Source organism: Strix uralensis, chromosome 5, assembly GCF_047716275.1.
Source record: "Strix uralensis isolate ZFMK-TIS-50842 chromosome 5, bStrUra1, whole genome shotgun sequence".
Taxonomy (NCBI): Eukaryota; Metazoa; Chordata; class Aves; order Strigiformes; family Strigidae; genus Strix; species Strix uralensis.
Window position 1 is genome coordinate 11,276,081 of NC_133976.1, and position 14,054 is coordinate 11,290,134.

The following is a 14,054-nucleotide window of genomic DNA, read 5'->3' on the forward strand; positions in this document are numbered from 1 at the left end:
TTTCATTTTTTGGGGAGGTGGTAGGAATATTGAGGGAGGTTTGGCTGGTAGGAGAAGGAGAGAATAACTTTTTGAATCATCACCTTTCGTTATCCACCTGATATAGCATACTTAGCATTTGCTAGTAGCCATGGTTAATAATTATGCTAGTTGGCATAGTTACAGCATATATGGGGACAATTACGAGTTTTTGAAACCTGGTTGAACAAGACTTTGAATTGTGGTCGAGCTAACATTGATTATTGATAAGAGGTTTATTAAAAACAAGCTTTGATCTCCAAACCCTAGACAATAAGCAGAACGTCCTGGACCATAAAAGAGAATGGGTGGGATTGTGTTGAGGATGCAGAACATCCTGGACCATAAAAGTGAATGGCTGGGATTACTTACCTTGGCAATGAAACTAATTTTTGAGTGTCCTGAAAGTCAAAAAGACCCCTGCCTGGATTAAGACCCTTCCCTCAGCATGTGTAGTAGTAGAAGCATTATGTAAGTTGTATTATAATTATATGCTAATTACCAATCAATCAGTATCTAATAGGCATGTTTGTAAAAGTATTAATCTCTGATTTTTGTGTATAAAAGGAGCACGAAAACCTGTTGTTGGTGTGCTTGATTTGTGGAAAAGTCCAGTGAGCACCCATGCCTGAATAAATATAATACCTCTCCTGAGAATGTTAAGACTGGTTTATTGCACGCTGGGCATGAATCTGCTTTTCGATAACGCACCTACTAGGATAGGCCAGAGCCATATTATAAATCTTTCTTCTACTTGAATGGGAGTGGATATTGATTTTTGGTGTATGTATCCATTGAGACTATAATAATAATATTATTTGTGAGTTTCTATTCATAACATGAAACATATGTCCATACTGGGCTTGTTGCAGAGTCTGTTTGGTTGACTTCAATGTGTTTCATCTCAGACTGAAATAAAATGGTTTGAAAATGTCTTTGGAACATAGTGTGGATTGAAGTGCATTGTGTGCAAAGTTGATGGTATTTGCTACACTGCCTCTATATCATATGCTTCCAAAAAAACCCATTTGCAATGTTTAAAATTGCAAAAAAGCATTAAAAAAATTATTAAAGGAGATGAAAGCCATTTGAACACTGTTTTCAAGTGACTGCAGGAATAGATAATCAAGTAATCAACTCTTAAAATAATGGGGATGATATAACAGCAAAAGCTTCTTATCCTGCCGCACTGATCACTACTGATATGGTTTGCATTAGGGATCCTGCCACTGATTCTCTGAAGCCTCAGCGTAAACGGATTTGGAGCTGAAGCTTTGCTAATGCCTATAGCCTTATTTTTGTCATATAGATCTGTTTTACAAACTATTCTCTTTCAAAGGTGGAAACAACTGCCTATCTGAAGAGTTTTTCTCCATAGTCTTACCTGGCTCATAGTTTAGCTACTGGGTACACATAGGATGGAGGTAAACAAATTATGCATAGTTTTTCTAAAATTAATTGGTGCTTTTTACTTGAGAGAAAACCAAAACCAAGACACACAAATAGATTGCAGACTGCTGGTAAAACAGCAGTCTTTCCCAAAACAAAGCCTGCTTCTCTGTTTCTCCTTTCCCATTAAAGTCTACAGGGGAAATTCAATTTTCAGAAATGACAGATTTCTCCATCTGCTCAATACAGGCGACTTTCCTTACTTTGATCTACTGAAAATAAATGAATAAGTATAAATACCTTTGAAGCTTCAGTCCTGCTGCCAATAGGTGCCCTGATCCTTCTTCCCAACTTATCATAGACTTGTGGTGCTTACCTTACTTAACTCTTCTCTGAAAAAGTGAACAGAACAATTCTTTATGGAAATGCTTAGTTTATTGTCTAAGATGTTTAGGTTTAATTAGAGTACTGTTCTGTTCTGTAGCCTGTTACTGTTGGTATCTGTTTTGTCAGACTTTCAGTTCAACATGATAGCGAGCATTAACAGAAGGTAAAAGGTTACATAGCCAACTGAGGACAGATAGCTTGATAGTCTTAGATACAGAGAACCTTATAATAACATGCCCAGTATTTATTAGAAAGAGAAATATACTGTGTAACCATTCTGTTCTTAAGAACAAAATCTTCCATTTGAATTAGTCTTGGTAGGCTTGAAGGCACTGCCAGCTCAAGAGTTGATCTTTCCATTTGGTAGGTACGTACAAGTTCCTATTCACCAAAGATTGTACCAATATGAAAATGATTGATGAATATAACAAGAAAAAAGTCTTCCATTGCAAGAGTGTTGCAGCAGCACTATGACATGCTGAATAGTATCTGTAGTGTAGTACGTGGTTAATGATTACATGTACTCTTGCATAGTGATGCTTGTGGTTTTCCCGTAGATCAAAATACTATCCTTGAAGAGAAATTTTCAGTTTGGCTAATCAAAATGACAGTCATACTGTGATATCACCAACTATACCAGAGAGTAATATCAATGTGGTTTAGTATCATTGAATCTTTAGTCATTAATTCATCATTTCCATGAAGTAGTTGGCCTTTGATATTTTGCAATTTAAAAAAATACTTAATTGGTTACCAGATTTGATTCATTTAGTCCACCAGTTTCACTAAAAAAATAGAATTTGAAAAAAAATCCCCAAAGTTAAAAACAAATCATAGAGAAAAAGACTATCCTTACCAGTAGGCAAATTAACAAATTCCATTGTTATATTGCCAATTATCTGCGTGTCCAACAGAGACTGCCTTGTGATCACAGGCCATTGAACTATAGGATATCTTATCCAGAAATTATTCATGGAGTATGTTGCATTATTCCAGAAGAACGGACAGCTCTGTAGATTCTGATTCCGATGTTTGTTTCTCTAACATGTATTTCTCATCACCTTCTGAGCTGTATTACATTTAATCTGACACATTCAAACCCTTCTGTCTTTTAATCCTACAGTCAAATTGCCATTAGTATTTAAAATGCATTGTTAATTTTTTCAGGAAGTTAAGTATCATCCTGACAGCTTAAGTAGTCCAATGGCAGTTTCTTATAACTTCTTATGATGAAAATTATCTGAAAATTTGGGACTTTTGTCATGGAGAAGTTTTTCATATTCTTTAGTTTCTATGATCAGTTATAGAGATTTAATGATAGGAGTACTCTTTCTAGTATATTTTATGCATCCGTGCATGCAACCTTAATACTCTTCACTACTTCTCTTTTTTCTAAGTAAATGTATAATGTATCATAATGTGGATACTCGGAGAAAAAAAAAAAAAAAAAAAACCAAAAAACCTTGCTTATTGTACCTTGTGAAAAATAACAGGTTTTTCTCCTGAGCTTTGAATGTGATATAAAAACCTTCTTACTCAGCTTTACTAATTATAATTTGCACAAGACAAATTAAATGAAGCGTGGTTAAAATCAGCATGTAATTGGATATTGTCACAGTGAGGAAAGGAATGTGAAACAATGTGCTACTGTGAAGGTCATGTCATTAACTGAACCAAGCGATGGATGGGCTGCGGCAGTGCAATCTTAGCACAGACATTCCCTGTGCACAAAGTTAGCTGAGACCTGCCCCAGTCACGGTGCCGGTGAGTTGACCGACCCCAGCCGGGAGCTCTGGGCAGTGGTTTGGCACCGACGCGGGCTGTTTCCACCTTGATTCTTGGCTTTTCTGGCATGTCAGACATCCACCTGGCAATGTTTCCCTACAGTCTCTGTTACTGGGGGGTTTATAGACAGGTGTCACAGGATGGCAGTCAAATCAGTCCATGACATTATCATGTTTTTCCAACATCTCAGGTCTTGTCATTCACTGATGCACAGCCTGTACCAGGACTTATGACACTCACTCCTTGTTTGCACTCCCATGTATGCCATAGCTCACTGCACCCTGCCTTGTGCCCTTGGCCATGGCTCGTTGTACTTGGCTCTTGATCAAGGAGAGGTCATGATGGTCCTGTGAGCTGTAAGTATTCAGAAGCTATAATAGCATAATATGTGATCTCCTATTTGTAGCACTTATTTACTGTTACAGGTATTTTCATACTGTGCCTGCCTTAGGCCATCAAAAATACCATGCTTTGGTAAAATAACTTACCTCTCAACTGGAGACCAGTGTATGTAGGATATGCATTTAAATAGGTTTTGCATTTTTAAAATACATGCTATCTTAATGTAGTTCTTCACAAAAATTTCAGCTTTGATTTTTTCGGTTTTATTTTCACTGAGTTTTAGCTGGACCATTCAAATTAAATGTATTTCACAAAGTTTATCATCAGTCAAAGTGAGGAAGCAAATGGTATGGTATGCTCTAATGCAGAATTCAGAGTTCAGAATTATGTTAATAATTTTTCTAAATAGGAAAGCCCTATAACTATACTATTCACATGGTCAGGAGCAAGGAAGAAGAGGGGAAGAGGAGATTAGAGCAGAGCAAGTGTCCATTCCATTTGCTAATTGTGACTTAATTGATCTAATACATTTGACTATCATTTATTATTACATTTCGAAAAAAAAGATGTATTGAATGATAGGAAGTACCTCAAGTTACAGGGGTGAGAGGCTTCAATTTATAGGTCCTGACTGTGAAGGTGCGAAGCAAGGTCCAGACTTACCAGATGTGAAGCCTGAGGTTCTTCAAAGGTCCTTATAGAAATAGGATATTAAGGTACCTAGAGAATATTAATGTTGGAAACTTGAGTACTTCCAGAGTTTTAGATTCTTCCACTATTAGTCTTCAATGAATTTTTTCATGATCTTGGTTTTTAACTCAGATGCCTAAATTCTAAACTCCACAATCAGCACCGCAATCTTTGGATCTAGCCTCAGATCAAAATCCCTCAGAATTGATGTCAGGGGCTTGAAAGTGTATTTTTCATATAGTGTATTTTTATCTGGAATCTGTATCTGTACATTACTGTTATCTGATAAATTCTCTGTCTATATGAGGGTTGTATGTTTTAGTCTCCCTGTCTAGCATGCAGATGATTAATAAATTGCTCATTTTATTTATCGCTCTGATGCATCTGTGAATGGACAAGTGACCGTCTCATGAAAACTGTCTATAAATTTGAAGGTTTCCAGATTGATAATTTCAGTGAAGGAATAACCTGTAAATGAATGCTGAATAAATTGATCTTTCTCACCTTTTAGAAGGAAGTATATTCTATGCACATTTATGTTATTTCTTGTAATCTTCACCTTCATCATTTCATTCCAATTATTAGTCTCAGTAGAATCTTGAGAAAAGCCCTTTACAGAAATCCGATGAAAAAGGCTTATCATAAGTAATAGTGCAGACTTGGAAGTTTTTAATTAGTGTATGAAATTTAATATTCTGAGAAAGTAGTTCTTTAATCAAATTATGTTTTGGGAAAAAATGTCTAACCCAAATGACTCATTTTCCCATATTATGGGGAATATGAGGAAATATTTCTAGACTGGAATGTTATTGAACTGTTTGATATTTGTAATTTTTTTTTTTATTAAAAATAGTTTGATTTCTAAAAGATCTCGTTTCTAAGTCCTGTTTCAAGATCCTGTTTTAAAAGCAATTTTGAACCCATTTCTTAAAGTCCACGTTCAGACACAGTAATTGCAACTAATTTACTATATTGCCTGACTTTCTGTTCACTTTAAAGGCAGGAGGTAAATCAATATTTCCATTCATGGATACTGAACAGAAAAAGTTATTAGTTGGTAATCCCCTTGTTCTACCTGTGCCTTTTCACTTATATAAAATTACAAAGCTATAACAAAAGAGGTTGTAGTAGTTGGCATTCTTTTCTTTTTTCCCTATTTGCAGGCTTTTATTCCCTAAAGTTATTAACTTTAGAAATAGATGTAATTTTTTATTTGTGGTAGGCCATATTTAGCTTTATTTTCTGAAGACTCTAATTGTGTCTTAACTGCATGTCAGACTATATAAGGGATTAAACTAAAACTACCTGGTTTAATTGTCATAGGATTTATTAGGTTGGGTTTAAATCTTAATTACCCTGTATGCATTAGAGTGAACTTTTTTTATTGCATGTCTTTATCCAAGGGGCTGCAAGAAAATGTTTTTTAAAATTAAAGCAGATGGATTTTGCCAACAATTAATGAAATATTTTTTAAAGAATTTATAGCATTTACACTAATTTCATCCACTTGTCTATGAAAGATGAAATAAACCAGTATTATTAGTATTTTTATTGCTGCATGCTGAGCAACAGAACTCCCAGTTGTTTCACTAGTTTTCTATGTCTTTTCAAAGTGCCTGGGATTAATAAGATTTTAAATGTTCTCCAAGTTTGCATCTGTAATTCTAAATAAATTATTTTTAAACTGAACAGTCAAAATCACACATATATTTGTAATACGGTTTGTTTTTCGTGGATTTTGATTTCTTACTCTATTTCATTACCTGCAGAACAAAAGAATCTTCATAGATATCACTAATAGCAGGTTACTGCAATATAAAGAAGTTTTTATAAGTTGCCTCCCTTTTGGTTGCTTTAACACAATTTGTATAAAATACTTAGAAGTCATGGGAAGCATCATATTTGGCCTTAATTTTAGATTTTAAAACATGATTAATAATTATGTAGTAATATATAGTTGCAATATCTACTATACTAATTTTAGGTATGCCTCCAATGGTTCATCAAAGAAAATGAAGTATGGAGACCTTTAACAAAAGCTCTTCTGTTTTGTTTTCTGAGAGATTTCATTATCTTCTAGCATCTCTGTAACAAATAAAGTCATGGAGAAGAGTGTTATTTTTTGCTTTCACATTTTACCTACGATTATTTTTGAGCTGGTAGCTTTAGGAAAAAGGGTAATTGTGATGTCTGGCTAAATTATCACATTACATTAATGTCTTACTACATGAAAAGCAGCAGAAAACAGTTTTCGCCCCCCCCCCCCCCCCCCCCCAACCCCCAGTATATATTCTTTTAAACCTATTTATTTTCATGTAGTTCATTATACTGTCTCACAAAGTTCTAGAATTCATTTCAGGCCTTCAATCTCCCCTACATGCCTAACACCATTTTGGACTACATCACAGGTATCTACGTTATGTACAGTCTCTAGAAAGCCTCACATACAGACCTGAAGGCATAAGTAATCTTAATCACAGCTTCAGTGAAAGCAACATTTCTGAATAGATAGTATTGGCTGTTTGTTGAAAAACTTAAGACTTCCAGTATTTTTTTTTTTCTTTCATGAATGAAATGCAAATATATCTTGTGGAAAAGCAGATACTTCAAAAATCGCACATAGAATGTTTCTACTGACAAAAAGGTTTGACCAGTTGATGGGGTAGAAACATAGAATCATAGAATGTTTTGGGTTGGAAGGGACCTTAAAGATCATTTAGTTCCAACCCCTCTGCCATGGGCACCTTCCACTAGACCAGGTTGCTCAAAGCCCTGTCCAATTTGGCCTTGAACATTTCCAGGGAGCGGGCAGCCACAGCTTCTTTGGGCAACCTGTTCCAGTGCCTCACCACCCTCACAGCAAAGAATTTCCTCCCTTGAGCTGCTGGCCACACTTCTCTTGATGCATCCCAGGATGCAGTTGGCTTTATGGGATGCAAATGCACATTGCCAGGTCATGTTGAGCTTCTTGTCAACCAACGCACCCAAGTCCTTCTCTGCAGGGCTGCTCTCAATGCACTCATCGACCAGCCTGTGCATAGGATTGCCTCAACCCATGTGCAGGACCTTGCGCTTGAGCTTGTTGAACTTAATGAGGTTCACACAGGTCCATATTTCATGGACAATTCTTCTAATTCTAGCATGGGATTTACAGAGCAAGTTTTCCTTAGAAGTCATTATGTGGCAGTGGTGACAAGGAACTTTCATCTTTGGCACTTGGTAAAGGAGGATGTATAGCTTTTACCAACAAATTGACATAGATACATTATCATGAATTACTATACATAATTATCTGTAGAGTCAGATATGTCTTGTTGCAATGTAATCCCTTTGTGTTGTTCTTGAAAGAATTTGATTGAAAAAGAGGTATTATTTCCTGTGATGACAAGCCAACTTCAGCTCCTTTCACATAATCCTGAGCTGAGATTAGGCTTTTAACTAGCTGAATCAATAGACCGTGTCTGTAAACCTGCTTTGTAGAGAATCCAAATGCGAGTGTAAGTTAGTGTTGGTGTGAATTCAAATTTCATCTGAATTTCATCATTCATTTCAAAATTCTGAAAGATTGTATTTTCCCATTCTTCTATTTGATGAAACTCTGTGTTTCTTCAAATCTCTAGATATAGAGATTACAGAGACAAGAAACTTTGGATTCTGTGTGGCAAAATTTAGGAATTCATTAATACTACTTGATATGTAGTGTTTCCCATTGAAATTGTTTTATACCCAAAGTTGGGAAGGAAAGTACTATTGAAATAAGAAGCAATATAAAGACAATGGAAGAATGTAACTTTAGCAGATAATAATATCAATGAAAGTGTGGAAGAAAAAAGATTATTCAGATAGAATAGAAGAAAAAAGTAAGAGTCACAAGTAAATTTATGATCTGGTCCTTAATGTAATTTTGATATGCCTTGCATATCCTTGTCAGATACAGAAACTGTTTGCTTTGAAGGGGGAATTAATGCTGCTGAAAACTACCTTTCACTGTTCCAACTTAATAAATTTTGTGAACTTGTATACTGACAGTATGCTAAAGTTTCTAATTTATGCATATGGTCTCCTAAAGTCATTCTTCCATAAACTGATCTTCAGAACTGTCTTACTAAATCCCTTCATTCATAAACAGAAGTAACAGTGAGTATTTACCTCTCACTCATAGCATTACTGAATAAAGAACAAAAATAAATATCTAGGATATTTACATTGTATATTAGGCTTGCTGAATAAGTGTGCAGTATTACCTGGTTGCAAAAGTGTATAACAGTGGAAAGATTCAAATTCTTTGTGTCAAGAAGTTAATAAATAACTAAACTACTCGCTTGAGAACCAGCAACAAAGCAATTTGTTCTTGTCAGCTAGAAGTGGTTAAATTATGAAAAATTGTCCTCTAAAGATCTAACTGATCCATGAATCTAATTTGTGAACGGTACAGCATTCAGTGTGTTGTAGCACTGTGTAGCTCATATTTTCTATCTTAAGAGAGGTGAGATATGACCAATGTCAGCGTTAGTTTATGCATTAGATAGGTAATATCTCCAGGCAGGGTGGTGAACTCCAAGATATGAATAGCCTAACAAAATATCTAATTCATATGGGGGGGTGGTGGTGGGGTTATTTTAATTAACTTGTAAATGTATCATGTTTCTGAAACATCATTCTTTAATAGGTGATTTAAAAAATACTCCAGTAGAAGTAGATAACAACACTATGCCAGCTTTGCTCAATTTAAAGAAATAAATAAAAATATAAATGACGGGAAAATAGTTTTGTGACAGTAAAGAATCCTTTTGTTTGAGTAGATAAACAGAATTTTATGTATAGAACACAGTGTTAAAAATCCTATGCATTAAATGATTCTATGACAAGGAATACTGTCAGGGTAAGCTTGAACAATGGGAAGGAGGTGGGGAAATAAACTGATAGCTAGGTGAGACTCAATACAAGAGAAAGCCTAATAGAATTGTGTTTTATGAAAATGTTCCTTTCTAAAATGAAACCACTAAAGAAAAAGAATATGTACATAATATCCAGGTAAGTATGATGGTCTCATTTTTTCCAAACAAAAGCTTCCAGGGAAGAGATTGCAGGGGAACTGCTCTAACATATCATAAGGAGGTGTGTTGAAAGAAGTATTCTTTTCCCCTGTCTTCTGAAGTGAAACAGCTTTTTTTTAAGAAGAAATTAAACATATCATCTTGTGATGAAAACACTTGTGCTAACACTTCCAGCTAGTACCATTCAGAGTTGGATCCTTTGCAGTTTTAAATATTGCCTGCTAAAGAATCACATGGCTTTCTGAACAGATCACATTATTTACAGAACATTTATTTTGTATATAAACATATGCAGAGTAAAGAGGATCTGAAGAAAATTGAATCTTTCGCCTCTTCCAACTTAATTGAAGGCTTCCACAAGCATTACATAGTCTTTTCTTTACAGCAATCAAATGAATAAGCAATTAGCTTTGGTCCGTAATGATAAAAGGAATTTTCTCCTGTGTCTGTAACACACTGAGTTCCGGCTTCGTTACCCAGATACTGATACCAAACCAACTGACCTGCGAAGAACAGTGTCTTGATGGAAAAGTAAAAAAGTGCATTTTAAGGGAAAAGGAAAGAGGATGAGTTCATGTTAATAGCATTTACCTCAAAATGGTGTTTAGCTCATCTATAATATATTTCATTTGGATCTCAAAAAGGTCACAAAGGAGAATGAACGATGTCATTATTTATGAAGTGAGGAAAATAATGGTTTATAAAGATGAACTGCATTACCTTGTAGCACATACCATGGTGCTTTTTTAGTGCAAGTAATAATTGTCATTGGCTTACGCACTTGAAAAATGATTACCGAAATAATTCTCTCCTGTTGGTATTTATAAAAGAAAAAAAAAAAAAATTGTGGTCAACATTTTATTTAGATACATATATCCAAAGGTATTACCATAAACATAACTGAAAAAATAAATTAAGGTTGTTTTTGGAGGTTAGCAGTAGTCATTTTAAACAAGCTGCTGGACATGAAGAAATATAACATCTCCTTTTCATTATTTGTGCAAATGCTATGTACATATATGTGTCTATTTCATACAGAAATGCACATAACAATTGCTTACTTTCATTCAAAAAAGTATAGGGCAGAGTACAGCAATTCTATTTAGTGGAAAACCTAAATCTTCAAGGCTTTTAAATGGTTCAGAAATATTTCAAGCAAAAATAAAAGCATATTTCATAGGAAATACACCAATTTTCAAACAGCTGTAGATGTTACACTGAATGAACCTTCTGACTGATTTACTAATGGAAACTAGTAATCTTCTTCTTCATTGCTTTGCCTGAATTACATGGTACAGCATTTCCACAGAGCTGCCAGGTTCCACTCTATGGTACAACAGTCAGACTCTCCTGTGATGTATTTTCACAGATTTTATTTTCACTGTGGGAGGTGAATAAAACAATAAACATGATGCAACAAATACTTAACCCACTTAGCAATGCCCATGCGTCGTTCTATCTATTGCCTGCTAGATGTCATGGTGCATAAATCACCTAATTGCATAGAGAGTCATATATCTGTAAAAGAAACAGCTTACACAAGTCTTTTATGAGCTCTGGATTTTGTCCAACGTCTGTACTTTTCTACCTGGCTTTTTGAGTGACTTATGTAGCTTACCAGGGAAGAGGCATTAAATGAATGAAGTTAAACATGAGCATGGGAAATATTACATGCAACAGAGAGCAAACAAAAGTCTGATTCTGTTATATTTCAAAGAGAGTACATAAAGAAATGTTGTTTTATTTTAAAATGTATTTTAGTACAAATTATTGTTAGTAAATTTTATTCTCTACTTTCAAACTAACAGAATTACTTTTCTTTCTCTTACAGAATAATGATATAATCTATTACAATGCAAAAGATGATCAGAATGACGTAAGTAATGTTTCTTTTTGTTTCATTGTCCGTAATCTCAGAAAATTAAGGGATTGAAAATATTAATGTAACTCTAAGACTAGCATTTAAATATTTTGTAGAAGCAAGAAACCAAGAAACTTAGAAATGTTTTCAAAAGTTTCCTCAAGAGCCAGATAATATTTTATGTTCTAATTCTCAAAGTCTGTCTTCCCTAATACAGTCTGAGTTACTGATCAGGCAGGGAATGTTCTGAGAGAAAAAAGATCCTGACAGCAGTATCATTCACTTTTTGAAATGTGATAAAATCATAATTATAGGACTGTAGAATCAAAATGATAAATGTAAATAATTTACTTTCCTCTGAAGGAACCATTTTCTGGCCCTATTTTCCAAACTCATCTTGTTCTGTATTGTTTGTAAGAATTTTTTTACATGAGGGGAAAGCAGATGTAAAATGTTACTGAATAACTATTTTCATGCACTTAGTGATCACTCATATGACTGTAATAAGCTTTGGGGAAATTGAAAATCCAGTCCTAAAATTTAGACAAAACATATGATATTTCAATTCCTAGTTTTACTAAAACTCTTACTTTAAGTGGTTTGAAGTTTCCTATCTGGCTTTAACTATTAAAGATCTTAATGCCTTCTGGGGAGAAGATAAGTTATCCTCACCTTCACTTGAGATAATACAACTACTTGTCTTCATTATAGATTTAATTTTTAGAACCATAGAAAAAATGTTGTAAATGTATTAATCAGAATTGCCAGCATGCTTCATTTGCACTTTTTAATCAAGTATTCTTTAGAGATTGATGGTATCACTATTGTAATTGATGCTTCTGCTGTAAGGCAATTAAAGAAGGTACATAGATCATGTCAAGCAGAACTATTTGATATGCTTATATAGAGTTATGAGTACTGGAATTCAGATACAACAGTCTACTGTCCCGAGTTTTAAAATTTGCATGCTTTAAGTAAAATTCATTAAAAGTAACCCAAATTTGAAAGATACTGGTCTTTTCTCATTAAATTCGCTGGGATTGCAGGTCCTAATCACTTCTGGAAACAGAATTGCAAAGCTTAAACATTGGATTTTGAATCTAAATGTACCGTATAGTGATGGTAGATTATGGTGTGAAGTAAAAGACCCCTCTGTATCTGCTATGATTAAATAGTACTGGGAAAGATCTCGAAGTGACTGCTTCTGCAACATAAATCCAGATCTGTTAGGCAGGGCAGGAAAGGAAATCGTGTTCCAGAGTTTACTCTCATTTTCTTTGACTTTCCTCTGGAATTTTTTTTTACCCCGGAAAAAACCTCACAACTCCTCCTGCCACAAAAAACAAAAAAAAAATTATTTCACCAGGTGTCCTATTTGTATTTCTGGTTTTATTTCTTTTTATCTTTTTTTGAACTCTTGGAATGAAGTTTATAATAACCTTTATTGTCAATTTAAGAATAGTGCCTTGTGAGTCAGAGCCAATCTCTCAAGAAACAAGTAACAGTAATATGGTGTCAGCAACACAGAGTGCAATACCAAAACCCAACACTAGCTTAAGTTATTACTCTGAAATGTTTTTAGTTACAATGAACAATTTTAAGACCTAGAAATTTCAGCTTAATGGGCTGAAATGTTATGTAGATCTGTGCTGTATGGGCTGTGTAAAATATAAAAATATAGCATTGAGACTGTGGTTCTGTTTGAGTTGCCAGTATGTTTATATGGCTATATGTGTTGAAATAATTATTTTTCTCTCCTTCATAATAATCCTGAAATCAAAAGGTTAAAGATGGAGGAGGAAAAAGAAAGGAGTTTTTTGTTTTGTTTTACTTTTAATCTATTTAATTCTAAGTTTAGAAAACAATGTGAAGGGAAAAGGTACAAAGGAAGTACACTATTTGCAAACTCTGGTTGTTTGAGAGCATGTGCTTTCTGTCAGTCATTTAAGCTTTTTTGGCTAGCTGATGAAAACAAATGCTTTGACTTAAGGAGATACCATTAAGCAGTTCCCCGTGAATTCTAATTACACCATGAAAAGAGAGACCAGTCTCAGATATCTCAGCCACTGTGATCTCATTGGTTCTGCTAAGGGCTGGGTTTGCTCATCCTGGAGAAGCACTACTCTAATTCTGCTTTCTCACATCCAAAGAAGAGCAGCAAAGCTGGTGAAGGGTCTAGAGCACAAGTCTTATGAGGAGCAGCTGAGGGAACTGGGGTTGTTTAGCCTGGGGAAGAGGGGGCTGAGGGGAGACCTTATTACTTTCTACAGCTGCCTGAAAGGAGGTTGTAGCAAGGTGGGTGTCGGTCTCTTCTCCCAAGTAACAAGTGATAGGACAAGAGGAAATGGCCTCAAGTTGTGCCAGGGGAGGTTTATATTGGATATTAGGAAAAGTGTTTTCACCAGAAGGGTTGTCAAGCACTAGAACAGGCTGCCCAGGGAAGTGGTTGTGTCACCATCACTGGAGATATCTGAAAGACTTGTAGCAGTGCTGCATAGGCATGGTTTAGTGGTGGACTTGGCAGT

At 35.0% G+C, this 14,054-nt stretch overlaps 1 protein-coding gene across 9 annotated transcripts in view; it reads left to right on the top strand.

The window, feature by feature from the left end:
• The window catches only part of CACNA2D1 (calcium voltage-gated channel auxiliary subunit alpha2delta 1), a 434,706-nt gene that overhangs the window by 217,955 nt on the left and 202,697 nt on the right, over positions 1-14,054 (top strand). For all 9 annotated transcript variants that reach the window (XR_012629126.1, XM_074869856.1, XM_074869858.1 and 6 more), the window contains exon 5: positions 11,500-11,544. Coding sequence is in view for 8 of the 9 variants with exons in the window: in XM_074869856.1 (XP_074725957.1) it covers positions 11,500-11,544 (45 nt within the window). In the remaining variant the exon portion in view is untranslated. The remainder of the gene's footprint in view (positions 1-11,499; positions 11,545-14,054) is intronic.